General features: G+C 24.3%; 1 protein-coding gene across 4 annotated transcripts in view; it reads right to left on the reverse strand.

Annotated features, from left to right (window-relative positions):
- Window positions 1-1117: 1117 nt before the first annotated feature.
- LOC129985141 (period circadian protein-like) overlaps window positions 1118-23934 on the reverse strand; it is a 33469-nt gene continuing 10652 nt past the window's right edge. For 2 of the 4 annotated variants that reach the window (XM_056095061.1, XM_056095062.1), the window contains exons 8-20: window positions 23518-23596; window positions 22367-22473; window positions 22105-22258; window positions 21859-21976; window positions 20412-20529; window positions 19562-19602; window positions 18570-18688; window positions 18114-18286; window positions 16170-16775; window positions 14062-14348; window positions 13386-13544; window positions 12505-12801; window positions 1118-1175 (exon numbers count right to left, since the gene is read on the reverse strand). In XM_056095061.1, coding sequence (XP_055951036.1) covers window positions 1122-1175; window positions 12505-12801; window positions 13386-13544; window positions 14062-14348; window positions 16170-16775; window positions 18114-18286; window positions 18570-18688; window positions 19562-19602; window positions 20412-20529; window positions 21859-21976; window positions 22105-22258; window positions 22367-22473; window positions 23518-23596 — 2312 coding nt within the window. In that variant the 3' untranslated portion in view covers window positions 1118-1121. Of the gene's footprint in view, window positions 9576-12504; window positions 12802-13385; window positions 13545-14061; window positions 14349-16169; window positions 16776-18113; window positions 18287-18569; window positions 18689-19561; window positions 19603-20411; window positions 20530-21858; window positions 21977-22104; window positions 22259-22366; window positions 22474-23517; window positions 23597-23934 lie in introns of all 4 variants that reach the window. The other 2 variants (XM_056095063.1, XM_056095064.1) reach the window with 2 other exon arrangements.

Below are 23934 nucleotides of genomic sequence, written 5' to 3' on the forward strand. Positions count from 1 at the left end.
AACTATTACATTAATATTTCACAGAAACTTCATGTATATACAATAAACAAGATGAGAAGGCGCATATCGGTTTTCTTTTTAATGAGTTCGATTTGATAATGTTCAAATATATATACATATATAATTAATTTAACTTAAAAATTTTGAAAACAAATCAGCTAATTCTAAGGCATTCTTACCATATTGCAATCATTATGAAATACATTAATAATGACTTTTAAAAAAATCATGGTCCCCAAAACAAAGTTTGAAATTAGTTTTAAAAATTGGAACTTGATTGTATTAATAGCATGTTCTCCCTTTTATATTACAGAAATGCACTGAAAGCATGAGCACTTTTTTAATAAGTAGATCTTTTATTCACCCATTACCCAAGCTGTTAAATTTTTTTTAAACTATGTACATGAATTAAAAGAGGAATTAGTTTTATACTATTCTTTATTTTTAATTTTCATTTATGACAAAGTTAATTTATTTTGATAAGTGAAAAATAATAATTTAAAGAATGATAAGCCCTAATTTTTAATAAATATGAACTGCCTTTTCATAAATATTTGAAAGCATAGTATATTTATCCTAAGTACTTCAGTGCATATTTTATTTCTTATGTGAAACATGCATACATACTTTTAAAGTTAAAGCTTGCAAAAGCATTCTAAAAAAAATTAGACACAGGTGAATATATACATTTAAGAAACAAATCTCTTTCTCAAAATTTAATGAAAAAAAAAATTTCTTCTTAACAGACTTCAGAATGACTGTCTCAGACTTCAAACCTTAACATTAAGAGATGTTAATTAGATTCAGGATGGCAAATTACCTAGTTAACAGATTTGAAAATAAAGATGTTTCAGAGTGAAAAGAAATAAATCTCATACAAAGAAACTGTTATTAAAGGCAGTGGTCGAAAATAAATGAATACTTAAAAAAATATAGAGATAAAAAATATTTCACTAAGTTCAAGAACACATGGTTGAAATCATCTAAAACAAGAATTTGGGATTTTGTTAACACATACGATGATACGATGAATGCTTTCACTCACATCCAGTAGAAGCCATGAAGTTATTAAAAAAATGTCAAGGCGATTTATGGTTTTTTAAAGTATATGTTGGTAAAACTTATGAATCCTCACACATGAGCTGCAAGAGACATTCTTCACGGTATTCCAACTCCTAGAAATACATATGAAATCAGAGTCACTTTCAGATAAATAGTTACGAAATGGGCATGGAGACTCTGTACTACAAGCAAAAATAAACTAAAACATAGTGAAATTCTTTAATTACTAGTATGCATTAAAGGTCATACTTTCTTATTTTTAAATATTTTAATTATATCCAAATTTATAGTACCTCCCTACCCCCTTCAAATTAATTTTTTTTAATATTTAAGTAAATTTTATAGACCAGATGTTTTTCTGAACGTGTGCAGAATAGTATATTCTGCCTCTCGCCTTTTTACGGAAGATTAAATTAAATAAACTTTTGAAATCTACAAATCAGATCCAGTATTATATACTGCTTTTCAATCATAACTATTTTAAATAGTTATCAGATTTATTTTGCAGTTTGCATATCGATGCAGAAACCAGATATACAGAATAAATAGGCTGAAAAGAATGGAATGGAAGAAAAGTAGTTATAAATAGAAATGTAAAAATTGAAAACAAAGGAATAAAATTTCAACTAAAAGTTGGATTATATGCAGAAAAGCAAAGGTGTTTCAAGATAAAAAAAATAATCTTTGACAACTCTGTCTGCCTGCAAAATCCAATCCTCGAGAAGACGGGCTCGAACTTAGATTTAGTCCAATACTGAGCTTGGTGAAACTGCTTCTGTTAGTAAATCTGCCTGAAAAAGAGAAAATAAGGAAAAAATGGGGTAGCTATCTATTCAAATGATATGTTCAAAGATGTTGTAAAGGAGTAAATATTTGAAAACAAAGTAAAAATTTTCCACTTTCAATTTTATCTAAAATAAACATTGATCATTTTATTTCAGATAAAATTTCTTGGAAATCTTCTGTTCCAATGATGATTAAATTTTAATTTTTATTTGAATAACTGAAATTTTCTCAAATTTTGTTTCAGAGACTTTTTATAAATCAATTTAAATAAATATACTGGTTATTTTTATTGGATGGTATTAAGTTGTATTTAGTATAATTGTAAATTAACATTTTCTATAAAAAATTCATAGTAACACAAACAAAATATTTTAAATGATAATTTTAAGAATATGGAATGGCATGCTTAACAAACTATCTCAAATAGGATATATAATTAAAAAATATTAAAAATTAATGCTTTTAAGGATTTACCTACAATTACAATCAATTTAAAAATAGTATATTTTCTAACTAATTCAAATAACTTAAAAATATGCTTTTTACACTTACCAATGTAAAAAGACACCAATATAAAATTGAGTACCTTGATTTAAGTATAATCACTTCAATACTGAATTTTTAAAAAGTAATGCATACTACTAATAAACATTAAGGGTCAAAATGTTAAAATAGCTATAGCGTATGAATACGATTAAATGTCAGTTGATTAAAAAAGAAGGATTGTAATTAAAAAATATAAAAAATTGATAATTATAAGAACACTGAAGGCTAGATAAAGAGGGACATAGCCAGAAAACATTGAGAAATAGTTTAATAGAGTGGATTTATTCAGTGAAATATTAAAATGCAGCAAAAATAAAAATTGATTGAAAAAGTACATGTAACAAAAAAAAAAAAAAACTAATGAAAACATTTATTACAACATAGTTCAAAATACACTATTTTGTAATTTATATAGATTCATAAGAAGAAAATTGGTTATCTAAAAAATTTCCGATATCAGGGACCAGATTTTTGAATTTAGAAAAATCTAAGTAGACAACATTTTTCAAAATTTAATAAAATTAAAATATCTGATTAACTTTGTTGGCTGTGTCATACTAGTGAAAAGAAACCCATTACTTTGTAATGAAATTATTTCAATATTTATAAAATGGTGACTTTCAAATATATATATAACCTTTCATCTAAAATGTTAGTTATGCAGTTACACTCATAAAGACTCAATATAGCAATATTGCATTCAAATTAAATTTTTTCTGCAAAATTTAGTATTATTTTTTTACTTTAATTCCACAATGATTTGAAAAACATTATTTGCTGTATCAAATATTTCAGACAAAGCAAAAATTGTATTCACTTTATCTCGTAAAACTTTAAAATATACTTTAAAAAATAACTGTATACAATAAGTATTTGCAAACATATTATCCAGAACATTTTCTTTTTTAAATTATTTTTGATGTACACTTTAAATTATACCTAAAAATCTGTGTAAATTGTATTAGTAACTTTTTTAGATAAAACTACAACTTTTTAAGATTAATTATTATGATATGATTGTGTTTTATATATATATAAAAAAATTATGCATCCAGGTTTAAATCAAATTTAATTTCAAATTTAGTTTCATTTTTATATTTGTATACTAAATGTAGAACCACTATAATACTTTTAAGAAAATGCTTGTCAGGAAAGTAGGGGGGGGGTATTTCTTTTAACATATTCATAACAAATAATATTCTTTATTTTATTACCCAACTGGATTTTTATTCCTTAATGCTTATCAGCTTGTTAGAATTTATAACAAAACCAATGCATCAATTTTGAAATCGTAAAAGAAATATATTATTTTTAATATTATTCTTATATAACTTGTATTCAGTGTGAATTACAATTTTCTGAAACTGCAATAAATAAATCATTTTAAATCCTATATTATGCAATACTAATGCACTAAAAACCATAGTAATTAATATTTTATAAATCAAAAAATTATCACTTTGGTATTAATATATCTTATTCTACAGTGTAAAGACAAGATAAACATAATGCGAATAAGCAATTTCAAACATGGAAAGAAAAAAAAAAGAGAGAGAGAGAGAGACCAATTTATTTAACTTGTTTATAAACATGCATTCTAAAGTTTAAAGAAAGATAACTTTATAAAGCACCAACAAATTAGATTTGTTTTTAAAAATGAAACTTCAATTGGTTCAATTAGAAGTACAGCGATTTAAAATCTTCGCTGTTCTTCAATAAATAAAAAAACAATATAACATCAAAATTGTAGTTAACTTTTAAAAATTGCATTTTTGATTTAAGTAGAAAGTGTGGTAAACAAACCAAAAAAGCACGTGGAAATGGGCAAACATTCTCAACTGAATACCACTAGATTTAAAAAATTTCAATATTAAAAACTATATTAATTGTAATAAAAATTTGAATTTTTGGAAGAAACCTTCAAAAATGAACCAGCAGAATTGATCTTTTTTATTTTAAGAAATAAATCATACCAAAATTTTAAAATGAATGCATGCACAGAGTGACTTGAGGGCTTTGAAAAATATATTTTTATCTACACATGAAACAAATCTTAAAAAATTAAAGTTCTATATCTCTGAAAAATTAGAAGGGTAAAAATATCTCCCTGTCATTTCATTTAAAACTTTAAATTTGGATTATTGTTTTAAGCAGACAAATTTTCATTATTTAGGAATAAAAATTTATATTAAGATAATCTAAATGTCAACTTCAATAATTTTACTGACTACCTATCCATACTCATAATATGCACTTTACATACAAAACCAAAAGTATATAATTGTGAAAATAAATACAATTTATTTTGTTTCTAATAAAAAGGAAAGGAAGGGGAGTTTGAAATCTTATTTTTAAATATCATAATAGCAAGTCAAAAGATGCATTACTGATCATCAGAAAGACAAATGAATATTATATAAATTTAACAGTTCTTATTTATTAGATAATGTTAAAAATTAAATTGTACAAATTTCATAAAACAGATAATATGAACAATAGTTCAGTGGGTCATTTATTGTTACTATTATTGATTTATAATAATTTAATTTAAATTCTGTTTTATTTTATATAAATGTTTCAACAGAAGAAACAATTTCTAGGGATAAAAAAAATATTCTTTGAAAAATACAAAGAAGTTTATTTTGAGATGTCACCTCAATGAATAACACTTTCTTTTTAATTCCTCAAAAGTTTGTTTTCACTTTTAATTATTGTTTTTAAAAAAAATGTTAAATAAAATAGATATTAAATATAATTCTTAAAATTATACAAAGAAAACAAGAAAACATTCTAATACACTTTAAAATAAGTGTAAAAACCATGAGTTTATTATATTAAAAAAATCTAAAACACTTTTTACATGCTATATGGAACAGAACTAAAAGCAAGAACAATTTCTTTTCATATGACAAAAGCTCACTTAAAATAATTTGAACAGTTAAAAGTAAAGCATATACTAGTATGCACATAGAGTATACTTAAAAGACTTATTCCTCTCTTCAAATACCATTATGCAACAATAATAAAACATCCACTCACACCAAAACTGACACACACACCAAATTCAAATATATAATAGAAATGTATAAATGTAAAAACTAACAAATATTTCTGAAAAAGTCAGGACATTCATAGGCATTGAACAGCAAAATAAAGAATACTTATGATTTAATATTTTTTATTATTAATTATAAAAAATAAAGAATACTTATGATTTAATATTTTTTTAAAATCCCACCATATTTCACATTCAATACTCCACATCATTTTTTTCCCCATTTTGGAAAATTTAGCTTTTAATATTACAATTTCAAAATAGAAAAGCAAAGAATTATAGAAAATTTTATACATTTTCAACCAATTTTTATTTATTACTGATAAATCAAACATCAGGTTTGTTTTTCAAATAAAATTTTGGGAAATAGAAATTTTTAACTATTTTCTTTTTAAAAAAATCACTAAAACTATTAATGCAATTTAAAACATTTAATCAAACTTACTAAAGCTAATAATTTAATTTTTAGATATTTTTCTGGTAGATTTTCTTAGTAATTTTAAGTAGACATTAATGCTGGAATTAAATATAGATATACATCCAAATAGGACTTTAAATATTTATATATTCTAATCTTATAAAATATTTTCTAGCATACTATATTTGAAACATCTGATTTAATCATTTCAGGTTATTTTCAACACAAAACTTATAATCATCTTTAATTTACAAAGATATAAAGAATTTGCATAATTCCGATGCTTAATAAGAGCAATGGTGAACTAATTAGATTTTTAAAAATTCAGCTTAGATCAATTCAGCTTAGATCTATCTTCTTAAAATCTTGTGATCATTTTGATAGATCTGACCATTTTAACTATAAGGAAATAAACTTTCCAACTGCTAATCTTGTATAAGTAATTTTAAAATATTGTTAATGATGTAACATTGAATCTAGACAATTATTCATAAAATTCTAAAATGTTTAACTAAAAAAGGCATTTAAATCAGTCAAAAGTAAAAAAGAAAAAAAAAATCTTTGTATTTTTTAATACATATTATATATATATTATTCATTAATCTATTCCTTTTTTATATTTTTTAAAGAAGTTTAATGAAATAAGCTTAGTATCATTAATACTAAAAATATTTCCCTAATTTTTTTTAACCACAGGCTATTAAAAAATATTGCAAAATTATTACAATATCTAAACTTTCTGTCCAATTAAAACTTCACACAAAGATGTTTCTAGATCAGTAATTAAACTAAAGATAGAGCTTTTAAATAAGATTATAATAATATACACGTATTTTTTATAGAAAATATTTTTTTTAATTTATATACATATAAACATAAGTTTTTAAGTTATGCACCTAAGAAACAATAACTGCAAAATGTTTCTTTTTTCTTTTACATGAAAATAATGACTGAATTAACTGTGATATCAAAAGTATGCAATTTTAATATAACTTGTGCCAACTTTTTTTTTTAATAAACGGCGATATTTTTAACATTTAAAAATACTATACTTATTTTCATTGCATAAGTTTATTCCTTATTAATGTGTTTCAAGGACTTCAATATTCTTGATAAATTTAAAATGTAGCATTTAACAGTGGACACCAATTATGTTTTTAAAAAAATTGTTTACAGAAGGGAATGAATAAATGCTGCTAAACGGGAAGGAAAAAAAGAATTCACTTAAAAGAAATGAAATAGGCATACAAGTGCAGCAAAATTAGTTTCTGCTTCACATATGCAAAATGCTAAGATAAATCTGAAGTGACAAGAAGTATAGAGGCACTACTCAAAAGACAGGTTCTATTATAATGACAATATTTTTCTTTATCTCATATTTAAAAAAAAAAATTAGAAGGTTTTAATTAATAAATGAGTTTATGATTAATAATGAAAACAGCACTCAAATCTAAAATATATACAATATAATGCATTCAATATTTAAAAAAAATGTCTAAACCTGATTAGGTTAAATTTTTAACCAAAATCTATTTTTTAAAATAGCAATTAAAATTGAAATACAAATGAAATATAAGAAAAATAAAAAGTAGGAGAACCTTTTACAATTATATAACTCTGGAACAAAATATAATGTATGTAGGTAAGCAACATTTTAAATTCTTTTTACAAATAAAAGGAGAGGAAAATTAAAAGAAAATAAAGTTCTTAAAAATATTTAAAGATACGTCATTCTATCATTTAAATTAAATACATCAATGCAACATTAACATGCCACATTTTAATTATTTTACAATTAAAATAATAGCTTATAAAAGGACCAATTAAAAACCTACATTTGTTAATGTTGTGTAATATTACAAATAGAATAAATTCAATGTTTAAAATGTTAATATTAAGAAAGTTCAAAAGAATCCACGATATTACTTTTTTTAATGAAACTAAATAAGTTAAGCTAGACATATGAGAAAGAAGCTTGAACTAAACATTTTATTAGCAAAAAAAAAAAAAAAACCTTAATGGAAGTGGTGGTGGGGGGCCTTCATAAAACTAACTTAGAAAATTTTGCAATACATTAGCTTTTAAACAATATACTAAAACAACAAAAGATTAGGTTAATAATTTTTTAAAGCAAGTTTTTAAAAAAAATAAACAGATACAATATTTTTTTTTCTTTTCTTTTTTTAAAATTAAATGCTTAACTATTTTTTTTAATTAAATGTTTATCAGCATTTTTCAAAAATTGTCAATTTACATTACACAAACTTTTATGCTAGCATTATCAAGTTCTACATTTCAAACAAATTACAGCAAAATGTTTCAAGCCTCACAACTGATAATTCAATAATTCAATTCTATAGAATTTATCACATGAGGGAAAGTAGGTATATATATTTAAATGGTTCTAAAATTATTCATTTAATATAAACTGATCATAAGAATTTATTATGAATAAAATTGATTCAGATTTATATTTCTTTCCTTATTGCTTTGGCATGCAAGGGCAAATTTATAAAGGTAAATAGATTAAAACATCTAAACAAAAGAAAATGGTTATTCTCGTAGCACACTTTTTCCCTTTTTATCCTGCAATTTTAGTAACTAACAATAATTGATTGAATAGCATTCTTTGATAATATATATAATTATGTAATCCAGACTCAAATATCTTATGGTTAGTTCATTCCACTAACTGGCTCAAAATTGCTCTAGTGTGAAATACACATTTAATAGACTTTAAGAAATACAGGCTTTTAAAATATAGTATATTACTTGGTACTAAGAAATTTGAACTATTAATTAAAACTAAGAAATACTATGAAATTTAAGATTATTCAATAAGAACTTGGAGGATAAAATGGTTTTGCATTTAAGTTATAAATGTATAAATGTGATGAAATCATCAGCAAGAATTTTAAAAAACCATTGCAATATTATATATTTTTTTAAAAGAAAAATGGCCTTTTGATTCTTTCAACTGAGTTATCTAGTCATATCATCAAATATTAAATACATAAATATAAAAAAGTATTAAGCAATTTTTTTATAAATGAATTTACATCTAGATTTTATTTAAAAACATGGTATATACTTTCAAATTAAGAAACTTTTAGAGGAATGATAACAAAAAATAAGATATTTTATTTTCAATTCAATGATATTATTTACCCAAAACAACTAATCCAACAAATTCTATTTGAATTATAATATTAAATATAAACAACACCTATGATTTCCAGTGCTGTAACTTCAATAATTTTATTTTACAATAAAGTAATATCAAATACTTCAATGTGCAAATCAATTTTTACGGCATAAAGCACTGATTAAGCATATTTTTTTTCTTAATATATCAATTATTTTTAGTATTTCACTGTGCCATCTGGGGTTTAATTTAAGAAAAAACAGAAGATTTTAACCTCAAGTCCTTTATTATTATTCATAAGTTTTCCCAATGTTATTTATTTATTTATTTTCTGTAGTGCATGTAAATTTTTTTAGATATTTTAACCATTTACCATTTTTTGTTCAAAAATTTCAGAAACATCTCAAAATGCATATATACATGATCAATCAAAGTAAAAGGAATTCAATTCCAGTATCAATTTAAACAACAAAATCAAATTGTAGATTGACTAATTCCTATGAAAACCAAGACCTCTCTGTTATTTCTTAAAAATAGGTTCTTGTGTTGACTTTTTTTCCCCACTAAAAGAATAGATCAAAACTTTAATCTTATATCTATAATTTTAATTAAAATATTATTAACATTATGCATGCATTTTTAAGATATTAATTAGACTGTAAAACTAGCATCTTATAAATTTTAAATAATTACATTTCAAAACAATATGAAATCTATCAATACTAATAAATCAAAAATATTTTACCTTAGTGATTTTTTAATATTTCAAATTAACTGCTGCTCCTCAGTGTGTTTTAACAAAATTTCATTTAACTCTATTATTATTATTATATTTCTAATTATAATAAAGCAAAATATCTACGCTATATAACCAATTTCAGAATAAGTAATTATTCTGAATTCAGCAATTTATTTTATAAATTTAACAAAAACACCATCTTTAATTTCATTCTAGATATTAAAAAAAGTATATATTTCAATAATTTAATAATTTTTAATACTACAAGGCAATTACAAAAGAATACCCTAGCAATGAAATCTGATTCTAAACATCTTAAAGCACCATTCTACTAATCATAGTTATGGGAAAGTGTTATTTGTTGAAAAAAAAATTCTGCTGAGGGTATGTTTCAACGCACATTTTGTTATCAGTTCATGTCAAGCTGGAAAGTGAACAATAAAAGATTATACTCTTTGGTAAGTTGGATCCCACGAAAAATCCTACCAAATTTTAGCAGCAATTCTCATCACCAAATCTTAAGGATGAATGTTGGTATTACTATAATAGTGCCAATATTTCAAGTTAATGAAGATAAGAATCCTATGAATAGGAAATACTTGCAACTCTCATGTCTAAGCTTGTTTCTAGCAATAAACTAAAATCTCATAACTGTTATATAAATGAGCACATGAGGAACCTGCATATGAAGATATTCATTCAACAAAACAGTATGATTTCTGTTTTGTTGAATGAAACGCATTCATATATAACGTGTAGGGTAATAGGATTCGTACTGTAATTAAAATTTCCAGCAGATTCCTTTTTTCAACAACATCTTGTTAATGGAAATTCCCACTTAAATTGACTCAATTTGATTGCTTTCTCAAACAGAAAGAGAAGTTGATTTCTTTCTCCAATATTATGATAAGGATTTTTAATAAAATTTATCAATTTTCAGATAGTATAATCAAAAATGCTCCTACAGTAGATTAGGCATAAAGCAAACTGCAACTAGGATCATTGTCAATGATCCTTAAGAAGTCCTGATTTAACTCATAAGTCACATTTTCTCTTGTGGAGGCAAAGAAAAAAATTTCCAGCACTATTGTTGATTATCGATGATAAGCTAAAAAAGAATAGCTGCCATAAGATGTGTACATTACAAAAAAAAAAAAAGGGAAGAAACAAAAGACAGAATTTTACATTGATTTCTGCTGTTAGACCATAAAATAATGAAATGTGAACTACAAAACGCATTCATATATAAAAATGAAACACCTAGGCTATCTGTATATAAACTTGAGATATAATGAAACTGCAAAATTAATATGTACACTTTTCAAAGTTTGGATATGCTTTTGCTATCACCTTGGGTTTTTTTTTTTTTTTCTTTTTTTAATTTATGTCAAGAAGAAATGAGAAAATTTCAAAGTAATTCATTGGGTGGAAAATAAAACAAAATATAATAATAAAATTATGAAAATAAATTTTAAGTCCATTGTTTATTTGCAGATAGCAAGCAAATCACTTACCTGGAAAACAATGTTCTTGTTTGAATAAAAAACTTCAAAAAATGCTAAAAAAAACCTGTTAATTATAAAAATGGAAAAAATTCCTGAAAGAGAAGTTTGCCAGTAAGGTATACAAAAGAACAAACACTGCCAGTTTATTCTTTTTTCTGTAATTTCTTCCTGACTGATTTGCATAAACCCGAGTAAATTTTCTACATTCCGTGTAATTCTCAAACATTTTTCTTTAACATACTCTCTGCAATTGCTCTTTACATAGATATGAAAATTATTATTGTTTAAGAACAGAAAATTAGAACTCTTAACCAAAATGTTATTAGGATGTTCTCTATTTATAGAAATAAACCACATTGTACAGAAAAGTTTGAATTTAATTAATGGAAGATAAGAATATTATTGCAAGAGCTTTACATTTTTAATTTTCTTTCAAATATAATTTGTTTAAGAAAATGTTACTTAGAAAAAAAATTTTAATTGGATATATTGGATTGTTACATAGAAGAAAAGTAAAATATCTCTCTCTTTAATCTGATTCGAAATGATCACGAATTTTTGTTATGTATTACAATAATATCAAGGAAAGTAATATTTGTAATATATTACTTTCCTTGTTGCTGCTACAAATGTTGAATATTATAATTTAAGTTACATATTTATAAAATTAATAAAAAAAATTATCTATTCAGATATGTATCTAAGTAACAAAAGTATGAAAAATATAACATCTAAGCAAATAATAAAAATTACATAATAATGCAAGATGTTCATTCATAGTTAAATTTTATATTCTTTAAAAAGATATAAATTATAAATTAGAGGGAAACAAAACTTTCCCAAAGCTGCTTTGAATAAAATGCACAAATTTTATAAAATTTTGTAGCATTGATTGAACATAAATTTAGTTTATCTTTGAATAGTAGTTATGATTTGGACTAAATATATACAAAACTTTTTGTTAAGGAACAAAACATTTTTTAATGTAGCAATACCAATTCATAAACTGCTATTTTTGAAAATATTGCAAATAAACTTAAATATCTTTTTTTTTTTTTTAAATTTTAGTTGTTTATTTACATTAATTATTATGCTTGACAAGACAAATTTATAACAAAATTTTGTTTATTATAGTTGATTTCAAACATATATTAGAAGTCAAATTAATCAGCACTTTTAACCTATAAAGAAAAACAGTTACTGCTCAGATAATTTCTCTCCCAAATAAAAAAAAGGCCTTCAACTTACTTCATTTACATCATCTTCTGTAGCAAGTCCTAACATGACCTCTTCAGTCATACAGAAATCATCTTCATCCACTTTCAGTTTACTTTCATTTTCAGCTTCTCTTTCATCTTGAAGCATTTGAAGTTGCTGATTAACAAGTTCTGGTTGAGTCATTGATTTCAGGGCCTCCATATCTTTTTTCAGTATATCATCCAGATTGAGAACGTTCATCTGGTATCGATAAGCCAATTCTGATGTCAATTCCATTTTGTCAGACTGAGTACTAGCGTAACATCTCTTGCTTTCCAATTCCATATCCTGTAGAAAGAGTTATTATTAATATCAAAGCAATAAATATTCTATGTGAAAGATTTCACAGAAACCATTCTAGACAATGTATTAGATCTCCCCCCCCCCTTTACAAATAGCTTTTCTTAAATTTATAATTTTGTTAAACTAAAAAGTGATTGAGTTCTAACACAATATGTATTGAAACTTCAAAAAAAAAATACATGCTGTATACTCACTTTGACAAAAATGTTAATAGACAACAATACATTTACTTAATAAATAATATAACAATTATATAATAAACAAATCCCTTCCAATAAAATTAAAGATATCTGATAGTAAGTTTATTATTCACTGCACATAAGATTATGGCATCTCTGATAGTATAGATTGAATAGACTCTTTATGCATCAAAGAAATTTAAGTATTCAATTTCATTAGATTAATCAGCTTTGTAGTTTTAATTGATGCATTTATTATAACAAAATTAGCAATTGACATAGCAAACATGAAGATTTTCCACACATTAAACAAATTACAATGCAAAAGAAAATTCTTAAAAATTGAAGAAAAGTATATATTTGAAGAAATAAATTATAAAAAAAACTCACCTCATCTTTATCAGCAGACTGACAAGATGAACTGTTAGTAAAAGATGAAGATTGGGACTCTTGCATTTGGCAATCATCAGGTTCTGGTTTATGAGGTTTATCATTACCTGTATGAATGCTCTTCCTTCCAGAGTACTTAGGAGATTCAGTCCTAGAATGCTATATTGGGAGAAAAAAAAATATTCAAATTTGAAATAATAATTATACCAGATTAATCATTAAAACAAAAGGATTTTTTTTAAGCCTCACCAAATAAAATTCAAAATCATAAATGATAACATAAAATGCATCTTTTTCTATTAGAATGTCAGAAACAAAAATTCTGCAAATGCGTCTAGAAACCATATGCATATGAAAATAAATATATATTGCATGATAAAAGGATGATATAAGTTATTAGTTTTAATATTTCTCAAAAATGGGGAAATGGCCTATCTAACACATATATCCGTTGGTCAAATTCACCAAAAAGAACCATTTTATCACTTTACTTATAGAGGGAAAATTAAAATTATTTAAAATATACATGTATGAAAAATTCAGAACATCATATTCTGTACATACAATTCATTTCATTTAAATAATAAACTACTATTGGCATACTATGTACTCAAAATGTTTAAATATCCAATATGCCAAAATTTAAAGATATATATATATATGCATTTATATATACCTCTTTGGGCATAGAAAAGTTCTCTCCAGGAACAGTTGCTTCTGTAGGCAATAGTTTTGTAGAAATTCCAGGTGTTTGTCCATTAGGTGGAGTACTTGTCTGATTAAAGCTTTCATTCATATTAAATTTTGGAAATGACAATGGAGTATTGGTAGGGTTTTGAAAACAGCCAGCACTTGCTTCTTTTGGAACTGATGGCATAGATGATGATGGTGGAGGAGCAGGTCCAAATGGCCACTGAGAATTTGATGAAGGTGGATAGAATGGCATCCCTCCCATATACATAACTAAAAGGGAATTAAAATATTAAAAACATTTAAAGGATAAAGAAAAAATATCCAAAAAAATTAGAAAACACAAGCTTTTACTAAATGTAGGATAAGCTCTTAAAAAGTATAGCTTTAAGATAAGGAAACTTTTTACTATCATAAAAAATCCTCTAGAATTAAATGTAATTTATTTATGAAAGAGTCATTTCAATACAAAAAATTCTTCACTTGATTTTTTTTTTAAACTTTCAGTTCAGGAATTCCACTGGCCAAGAAAATTATCTGGAATAGATAAATTTCTCCGATTCAGAAAATTTTGAACAGTTAAAATGCAGGTCTCTAAATCTTAAATATTTTTTTATAACATATCTTCCAGAAATATATATATATATGAATTACAATAATTTTTATTTTGCATTAAACTATTGCCTAACAGAAATAAAAGTGGAAGATTTTTTTAAAAATTATAATTAATTAAGGAACTTAATGTCTTAAAAACTAATCAATATATTGAGAAATCTTAAAATGCATAAAATAATTATAAAAAGGCATCATTTAAGAGTGACTTCCCCAAAACATGAACAGATACAGTAGTAAAAATATGAATGAATAAAAGAAAATAACAAATCTATGAATGAATTAAATGCTATCAGTAGGTTTGAAGACAATGCCATCTATATCCCTCCAAAAATATATATATTGTCTATAATTCCAGCTATTTTGCAACCAATTACATAAATTTTCATATTTAGAGGCTTCCTAGTGCAAGACAGTGTTTCATAAAATGAAAAAATGAGGTTTGCCATTGGAAAATTTAAAGATGTTATGAAAATTAATGCAAAAAGACACACATTAAAAGAACACACATTACTATATAAAATGACAATTTCGTTTTACATTTACAACATTCAACCAAAAAAAAAATACTTGATTTTTAAGAATATAAATCTAAAATTGCAGCAATTTTTCATCTTTTTTTTTTTCGTTGTTATATACAAACAAATATATTAGAAATATCTAAAAAGCAATTTTTAAATCACACACACACACACACACAAAACATACATGAATTGGAATTGAGATTTTCAAAGTATATAAACTCTGATGAAAACTTTATAGTAGATTTGATATTACTTTAAAGGAGATAGTGGACTTAGAAAAAGGCAAAAATGGATGAAAATATGGAACTTTCTTTCTAATGCTTCATAACTAAAATATATAGCTTTATATATATTTTAGTAATTTTATGTATATTTATATAGCTTTACAAAATGTTTTGTCCAATACAATGAACACTTGAAAGGCTTGAAGGGAAAAAAATGCATTTTAATGACTTTTTTCAAAATGATGTTCTAATTAAATTTAAATATTTTTGGAAAATTCTTATTATGTTAATTTTTGTAGAAAATGAATAATATTGAAAATAAAGACTTTGGTTAAACATTAACAAAAAAACTAGGTATGAATTTTTTTTAAATAATTTCCTTTTCAAAATTAAATTTGAAAAAATTCTTATGAAAATTCTGTGTGTTCATAAAAATATTTCGAAAAATTAATATTTAATTGGAACTATAAAATCATACACAGTTTTGTGCAAAATAAATTTATATAGGAAAAAATAAAAGTAAAAAATAAAATCAACTGGAATATTTTTAAAAAAATTTAATTATATATTTTAATTTTTTTAAATAATATTTAGTAGCATTCAATGTTATGAAAATGCTAACACTTCAATGAAATATATATATATGTACTTTTAATTTCATAAAGCTTGTTTTAATTAGTATATTTCTCAGATACAAAAATAGAATTACTTTAAGCAAACAAAATATACATTACCAGGTATGAAAAAGGGAGTTGGAGTTGCTGACCAGTTAGAAAACACATATGGATTTGAACCATATGTAGAAGAAGCTGAATTTTCAGGAAGATTTGGTGCACTACCCTTTTGCTCAGAAGTAAACTGAAAATCTAATCTAGACTTGTCAGCTCCTGTTGCTTTAATCATGTCTTCTTTTTGAGCTGTTGAAACTGTTTGAGTCTGAACATTTTTCTTGTGCTTTGGAAGTGTGGTATCTTTCAGAAACCAATTTTCTTTAAGAGGCACAGAAGCCAATCCAGTTTTGCTTTTACGTTGTTGCTTGAAATGTTTATGATTCATTCGATTATGCACACAGAGAGATTCTTCAGTGAGGGCCAAACAAGAAGAAAACTTTTCTACATTGTTATTAGCACAATTTTTAGGAGAATTATTTGTCCATACTTGATTTGATGAGCCTGTTTGACTTACACTAGGATCATTGTTGTCCTTTTCTAAACTTTTCCCATAACCTGAATCACCAGTAGTGAAGGATGACATATAGCACTTGGATGAATTGCTACCAGACTTTTGATTATTATTATCATTTTGCGATGACTGAACACCTTTAGAATTTGTGTCATTTCCTACAAATCAACATGATTTTTATCAGAAAAATAATAACAAATTAATAAAAAAAACACTTCACAATGTAATTTTACAACACTTAATACAGTATATTTCTGCATTTTTTAAGGCTTAATAATAAATTTTCTTAAGAGAAACAAAATAAAAACTAAACATTTTAATTTGAAAAAAATATTGCAACTAAAACTAATTTATATGTGGTTTTTAATTTACAGCATGATAATTTAAATTTTTTAATTCAACAATCTTTTATTATAAGAGAAAATTGCTTTAAGCAAACAATTAGTGAACAGATTAACCATTTTAAATCATAGGAAGATCACTATAAAATCCAAAAACACACTAGCTTAAGAATGTAGAATAAAAATTGGAAAGAAAAAAAATGACATGACTTTGGCATAATGGTCTAAATTGCAGCAATTGAAATATACGATCATGTATAGCAAACATTCATAAAATTTTCATTTCATAAAAAAATAAATATATTAAATTTTTAAAGTGTAACAAAAACAGAAGCATATAAGAATTAATTATGTATATAACAATAATCGTCTATATAATTAATAATTTTATTTATGTAGTCATTTTAAAACAATCACATGAAATTAGCAAAAATGTTATTAAATTTAAATAAAAGAGGCAAGTTTGTATTTATTATACAAAAAAGGAAATTAAATTTATCTGTGGAAGAGAAATCCCTGTAACCAAGTCTGAACATTTAAACTATGAGATTGTATTTATTTTTGATTTTAAAAAATATGAGTAAATATTACATTCTAAGTAGAAAGTTGTAATTTTTAGCATCATGCAAAATATTTATCTTGGGAATTAACAAAGAATAAAAAATTAATTCTCCCTTATTTACTAAAAATCAATATTTAGTCCAAAAACTAAGAAGCCCCAGTGCTATTTAGCCTGCATCAAATATTTCCAAAAGAGAAATCATATCATTTCTCTGTGTATGTTTGTTTTAAATAGAGGAAAAGAATGTTATAATAGTATCCTTTTCAAATTTCCACTTCATTTTGACAAACCTCTCAAGATATATTCATATAATCTTGCATATTTAAACATATTTTCCAATTGCTCTAGATAATGGATAATAAAAGCGTAAAGTGACATTTTGGATTAAATGTGTGAAAATGGTCAAACTGAATCAATAAATTTTCTATAACTTTATTTTAAAAATTTATCAGACTGGATTATCAGGCTAGCAAATGATATGTATGATTTCAATGTTACATAAAGATTTATAAAATCAAATAATTTGGAATACACTGAATGTTAAATTCAAGTTCAAATAATCAACATGTTAAAATTCAAAGAATAAACCTTACCAGACCCAGAGCCAGATCCCGATCCTGAGCCTGAGCCAGGGCCAGAGCCAGAGCCAGAAACTTTTCCAGAACCATTACTACTTCCTTGTGAATCTTCAACACTCAACAGTTTCTCATTTTTGTTGTACTCATCTGATCCATCAGAATAAGTTTTTGGTTGACTGGCAAAAAATCTGAAATTTACAAAATTTTTCATTCCCTAGATTGGCAAAATAAAATCAATATTTAATATTAAATAAAACCAGAAGAGAAACAAGATCATTGTGTCACAAGTATCACAAATCTTGTAATCAGACACAAAACATGGTGTCTAGTAATACGTCTAATTTAAACAAATTATCAACTTATTTATTCATACAAATGAAAAATTTTAAAAGATTATACAAAGATGACAATATTATATAATCATTATTCAAAGGTCAATTCAAGAAAAAATACATTACTCAAACTAAATACCTTTCTATGTTTTCCTGATATCGCAACTGCTGCACTGATGGAGGTGTTTCTGATGTCACACTTGAATCATTAACATCTCGATAAGGAGAAATATCACCCATAACTACACTATCATGATCCTGTTAAATGAAAAGTTAATATTAATTCAAAACAGAAACACTGAATACTTTGGCAAAGTTTCATTTTAACAAAGATGTTTTTAAATTATCGGATGTAATTCAAACAAGTGGTCATATAGAATTCTGGGGTAAAAATGGCTTACAAGAAGTTTTGCTAAGAAATTTTCCAGTATTAGAAAACTAATATAAGTAAAATAATAATTAAATTTCCTTTTTATTTTAAGTTTAAACTTACCAAAATAATGATATACAACTTTCTATATGGCATTTACAAGAAGAAAAATATAGGACATAAGAGGTTGCAAATGGAGTCAGACTTTTAAAAAGTTGAGAAGTCATTTTATAAAGCAGCAAAAATTATTTCATTATAGAATTCATTACATTTATATATTTTGAAATGGTACTAACACTGTTCATAAGCCTCAAATGCTAATTAAACTATTTGAAATTAAAGAAATACTAGCAAGTTTCGATGGTTCTATGGAAACTATAGATTGAAAAAAAATTTGTCTTAAGATTAGTTATTTTTAAAATGTTTCACTTATGATCTTGCAGAATGACTTTTATTTGCTAAATATTTTTTTAAAAGATATGAAATTGAAATTTTCTATCAATGTAAAAAAGAAATGTGAACTGGTTCTTAATATTTTTACTTGAATAAGGCAGATTTGACTGTTTCATTACTACAATTGAGGTATGTACTAAACATAGATTTCATAAAGAAACACAGATTTTGATAAAATTTTAGATTCAATATCTGTCAGAATTCTTGCCAAGATATGAAATAAATAAAGAGTCTAATTTGCTAAAAAAAAAAAAATTTAATAAATGCATTGTTTAAAGTAAAATTGTAAGTAAAGTATAAAGACTTACAGAATTGTTTCTATCGTCCAACATATCCATAGAAGCATTTGCTGAAAAAATATATAAAAATCAGAATATATTCAAAAATTCTATAAACAAAACTATATTTTGCACAAATAAAAGTAGATAACACATTTAAAACAGAATTAATCTAATAAAGCTTTCTCAAAACAAACCTATCATTCGCAATTATAATTTTAAAACTTTTTTCCAAGTTTCATTCTAAATTTGGGATCAAGTACTATAACATCCTAAAATTAAAGGAAACACTAAAACTTTTTTAAAAAAGATTTAAATTTTGTTTATTTATTATTTCATTTGAAAAAAAAAATTTTATTCACATTTCACTTTTAACAATACACATTTGAATATTTATACAAAATGTGTAAAAATTTTGTGAAAAATGATTTGTTCCATAAAAGATTAAAAATAAGAATAACATAAGATCTCAGTTTGCATAATAAATAAGAAAATTCTACTATTCTGACAAAGACCTACTACCAGCATTAAAAAAACTTATTTTGCAGTCAATTATTTCAATATGAAAACTGAAGTGATTTTTTTACATGTGATTACCTCTATATATGGTTTTTATATAAGTATTAGTATATTAAACAAGATAAATTTTATTCGTTAGTAAAATTGCAAGAAAATATTTAAAAAACTCTTTTGAAAGTTGAAAAGTAATAGTTTTAGTTCTCAGCTAATATATCTATATTATATTAAAAATCAATGAAATTTCAAAAAAAAAAAAAAAAAATTAAGTAGTTGAAAATGAAACTAATAAAACAAAATACTAATCATAAATGTACTGTCAAATGATGTAATAAAAGTGGAAAATATTTTGAAATTTACTTACTTTTGCCTTTTTGTTTATTTCCTTCCTTATCAACACAATTATAAACAAAAGCAGCTAAATCTCTTTTTCTTTTATTACAAAATCTTTTGGACTTCTTTGTCTCAAATGTTTGGATAGACTACAAAATAGTAATAATAATAATAATGAATTTTAATTTGTAATTTTTTTTTCTGCAGTAATAACATATATTATGATTATTATAGAAAAAAAATAAAGTATATTGGCATCTGCCAAAAATTAACAGCAAAGATTAATATTAAAAAGATATTATAATCTACTGAAGAAATATATACTCTAAAACTGTATCAATAAAAAAAATCATACAACTAATAAGTGGAAAGTAGCCAGCAAATAAAAATTTCAAAAATTCTCTCATATTTTGAAAATTAGGAAAATTCTAGGCAACTTAAGAAGGTTAGTTAATTTATGAATGTTTATATTAATATGAAAATTTGCATTATTAATTCCTACATTTAATAAAATTTCATTCAAAATTTGAATTTTAATTTAAAAAAAACAGCTTTGCTTTTTTATTATTATAATTTTACAAACAATACTCTGAAATTCACTGCTATGTTAACTTAGGTATAAAATAATTATGAGAACATTACGTTAAAGATTTACAAGCATATTAATTTATTGTATAAAGTTAAATATTCATTTTCTTAAGATAAAAAATAAAATATATATTAATAGATTAGACTCAATATTGAACTATGAATAAGAACAATTATGTTTTGATTTCTAATTTTTACTAAATTCTTAGAAATGCACAAATACATATTATATTTTTAGGTTTAAAAAAAATGCAACAAGGAAAAGAAATATCTTATCTTGTCCTTTACTTTCAGATACATATAACAGAACAATATAAATGTTTGCTTCCACTGAACTCAAATTTATATTGAGCAATATTTTTCTTGCATAACGGGATTAATTGCAATTATTAAAAGTTAATAACATACCACTACAAAAAGTTAGAATAAAAAAGTTTTTAAATAAAAATCTGTTTTTTATCTTGATTCAATTTAATTAAAAAGCACATCAATTACCGACATGTATCACGAAAAGCTTTTTTTTTCTTCATTGCACTAGCTAAATTCTATAAACATCTACAAATTTCTCCATGAAAATCCATTGTTCTTTTTTAAATGGTTCAATTAGAAAAAAAATGCTAGCTATGGATAATTTATAATGAATGTTTAAAAAATAATTTAGATAATATGACAAAAATAATTAATAAATTTATAATTTATTCAATAGCTTTCGGCATTAATTACAAGCTTTATAGTGGGAGCAACTGGATCTCAAGATTGTGCTATACCGGCTTAATCAATTCATCAACAAAACATTTTATATTAAAAAACAAATTAAGAGGTAGCAATTTAACTTCAAAAATAATCATTGAATAAGATTGTGTCAAAACATACAAAAGAAGAGCACTTACTTCTGAAAGAAGATTTTTTATCTCTCTTTGAATATTCTGACATTCTTTAAGGATTTCTTCAGGTAAAATCAATTCTTCCATTTGAGATGGAGTAAATATGTCAATATCTGATGGACCCCTAAAAAAAAGAATTCAAAAACTTTAAGACAAAACAAATTTTACTAAAAATCAGGAAAATAAAATTTATTTAAAACAGTAAAATACAAGGAAATAAAAGTCATATTTATGTCAATTAAATTAACTCACTTAAGGACCCTATGCTGGCCAACAACAAACTCCAATTTATGAGACCAAGGATTGATAAAACAAGACCATTCAGTTTCCAACATAACATAGCAGCCATTCTGTGCTCTGAATCTATAAGGTTTACTCCGGAAAGATGAACCATGTTCTTTAACAACTAAAAAAATAACAGAAATTAGAAAACATGCATATTTTTTTTTACCATTTTTTAAATATAAAAATAAACTTCTCATGTCATGATAAAATAATGAAAATAATTATTTACCCAGTTCATAAATATCTTTCAACTGTGGTAGATCATCAACATGATAGAAATCAAATACTGAATATCCAATCATATCTTGTGGTAAATAACCAAGATAAGGAATTGCACTGGAAGAAAAAAAAAAAGTTTATTATACTTAATAGTCACCAAAAAATTTCCACCTCCAATTAATATTCCAGGCAGTTTATTGACTATTAACTCATTATTCAACGGTTCCAATAAAAACCTTAGTTATCAAGCCAACAAATAAAACATTCAATTTTCTTCCGAAATTGTCTGATTTTCTACAGTTAAAATAATCTCCGTATAATTAATGAAGTTTTTGAAAATTCTTGAAACCAAACATTCCTTCCAACAGTATTAACAAAATTTATTTTCAATGATAAGGTGGCATTTTTAAAACCCTATATCCATCAGTGCAACTATGGCTGTTATAACCAAATTTTCACTGAGGCAGGGTTCATTCTAGAGAGCTTGCATTATCCCAATCATTGTTTTTTAATCAATGGTTTGTATTTCCTTCTTCTAAAATATATATCAATTTAAAATAAAATACAATTTAGCAAAACATTAACAGATGTAAACAGTACTTTTTCAGTCAATTTTTGAAATTTAACCTGAGAATAAAATATTTCTTTTTGTTTTCCATGTCCTCAAGACAAAATTAATTTAAAATTTGATTTATAAATGTTATAAAATGCACACATAAATAATATATAACATTTCAGATTTTCAGTATTTAATACTGAAAATTGCATCTTGATACACAACATGTAACTGAATTCATTAATATTTGATGAAAATGTACTGAATAGGAATAGGAAATTATACCACATGCATTTTAATAATTTCTCTTCTATTCACTGCCCTTTTTAAATTACAATTTTGTCTTTTTTGATATATAGCTCTAGAGTGAACCCCAACCAAGATATAACCCTCGTTGACTAGCCAAAGGGAAAAGTAATTCCTGCACTGGAACCGGAAAACTTAGTACCAACCCTGGTCTCCACTTCCTTGTGCATGAAGTGGCCTAAAAGGCCGCCTAGAACAGTGTATAAAAAGCAACTTGTAACATTTTGTAAATTTTTGATGCAAAATGAAAATGTAGCAAAATAAACAAAGAAAAATCACAAAATTACATAAATCTTTACCTAGTATCAACATGGCTGAAATGACAAGAAGCAGTATGGCGGGTGGAAAATGAGGTCATTGCAGGAATTTCTTCAGGAACTATTACATATAAAATATAAATATTATATATACGAATTATAATTACGTATTTCAAAATGATTAGAACTAAAAAAATTCTATAAATGAAAAAAATTACAGTAAAAAGAATATTATCTCATGTTTTTTTTTTTTCAATTAAATTTTGAAATATTATTGGAATTCATACGTTTTGAAAATATTGGAAAAACTGTGTTTAAGCAGTATTTTAAAGAACAACTTATCAAACTCTTTAAAATTTAATAGAAAAAACATACTTCTTCAATCTTATTTCATGAATAATTTTTTTTAAATGCAATTTAAAATGCAAAACTGTTTAAATGTAAAAGAAAACGAATAGA

This window comes from Argiope bruennichi, chromosome 9 (assembly GCF_947563725.1).
Source record: "Argiope bruennichi chromosome 9, qqArgBrue1.1, whole genome shotgun sequence".
Lineage (NCBI taxonomy): Eukaryota > Metazoa > Arthropoda > Arachnida > Araneae > Araneidae > Argiope > Argiope bruennichi.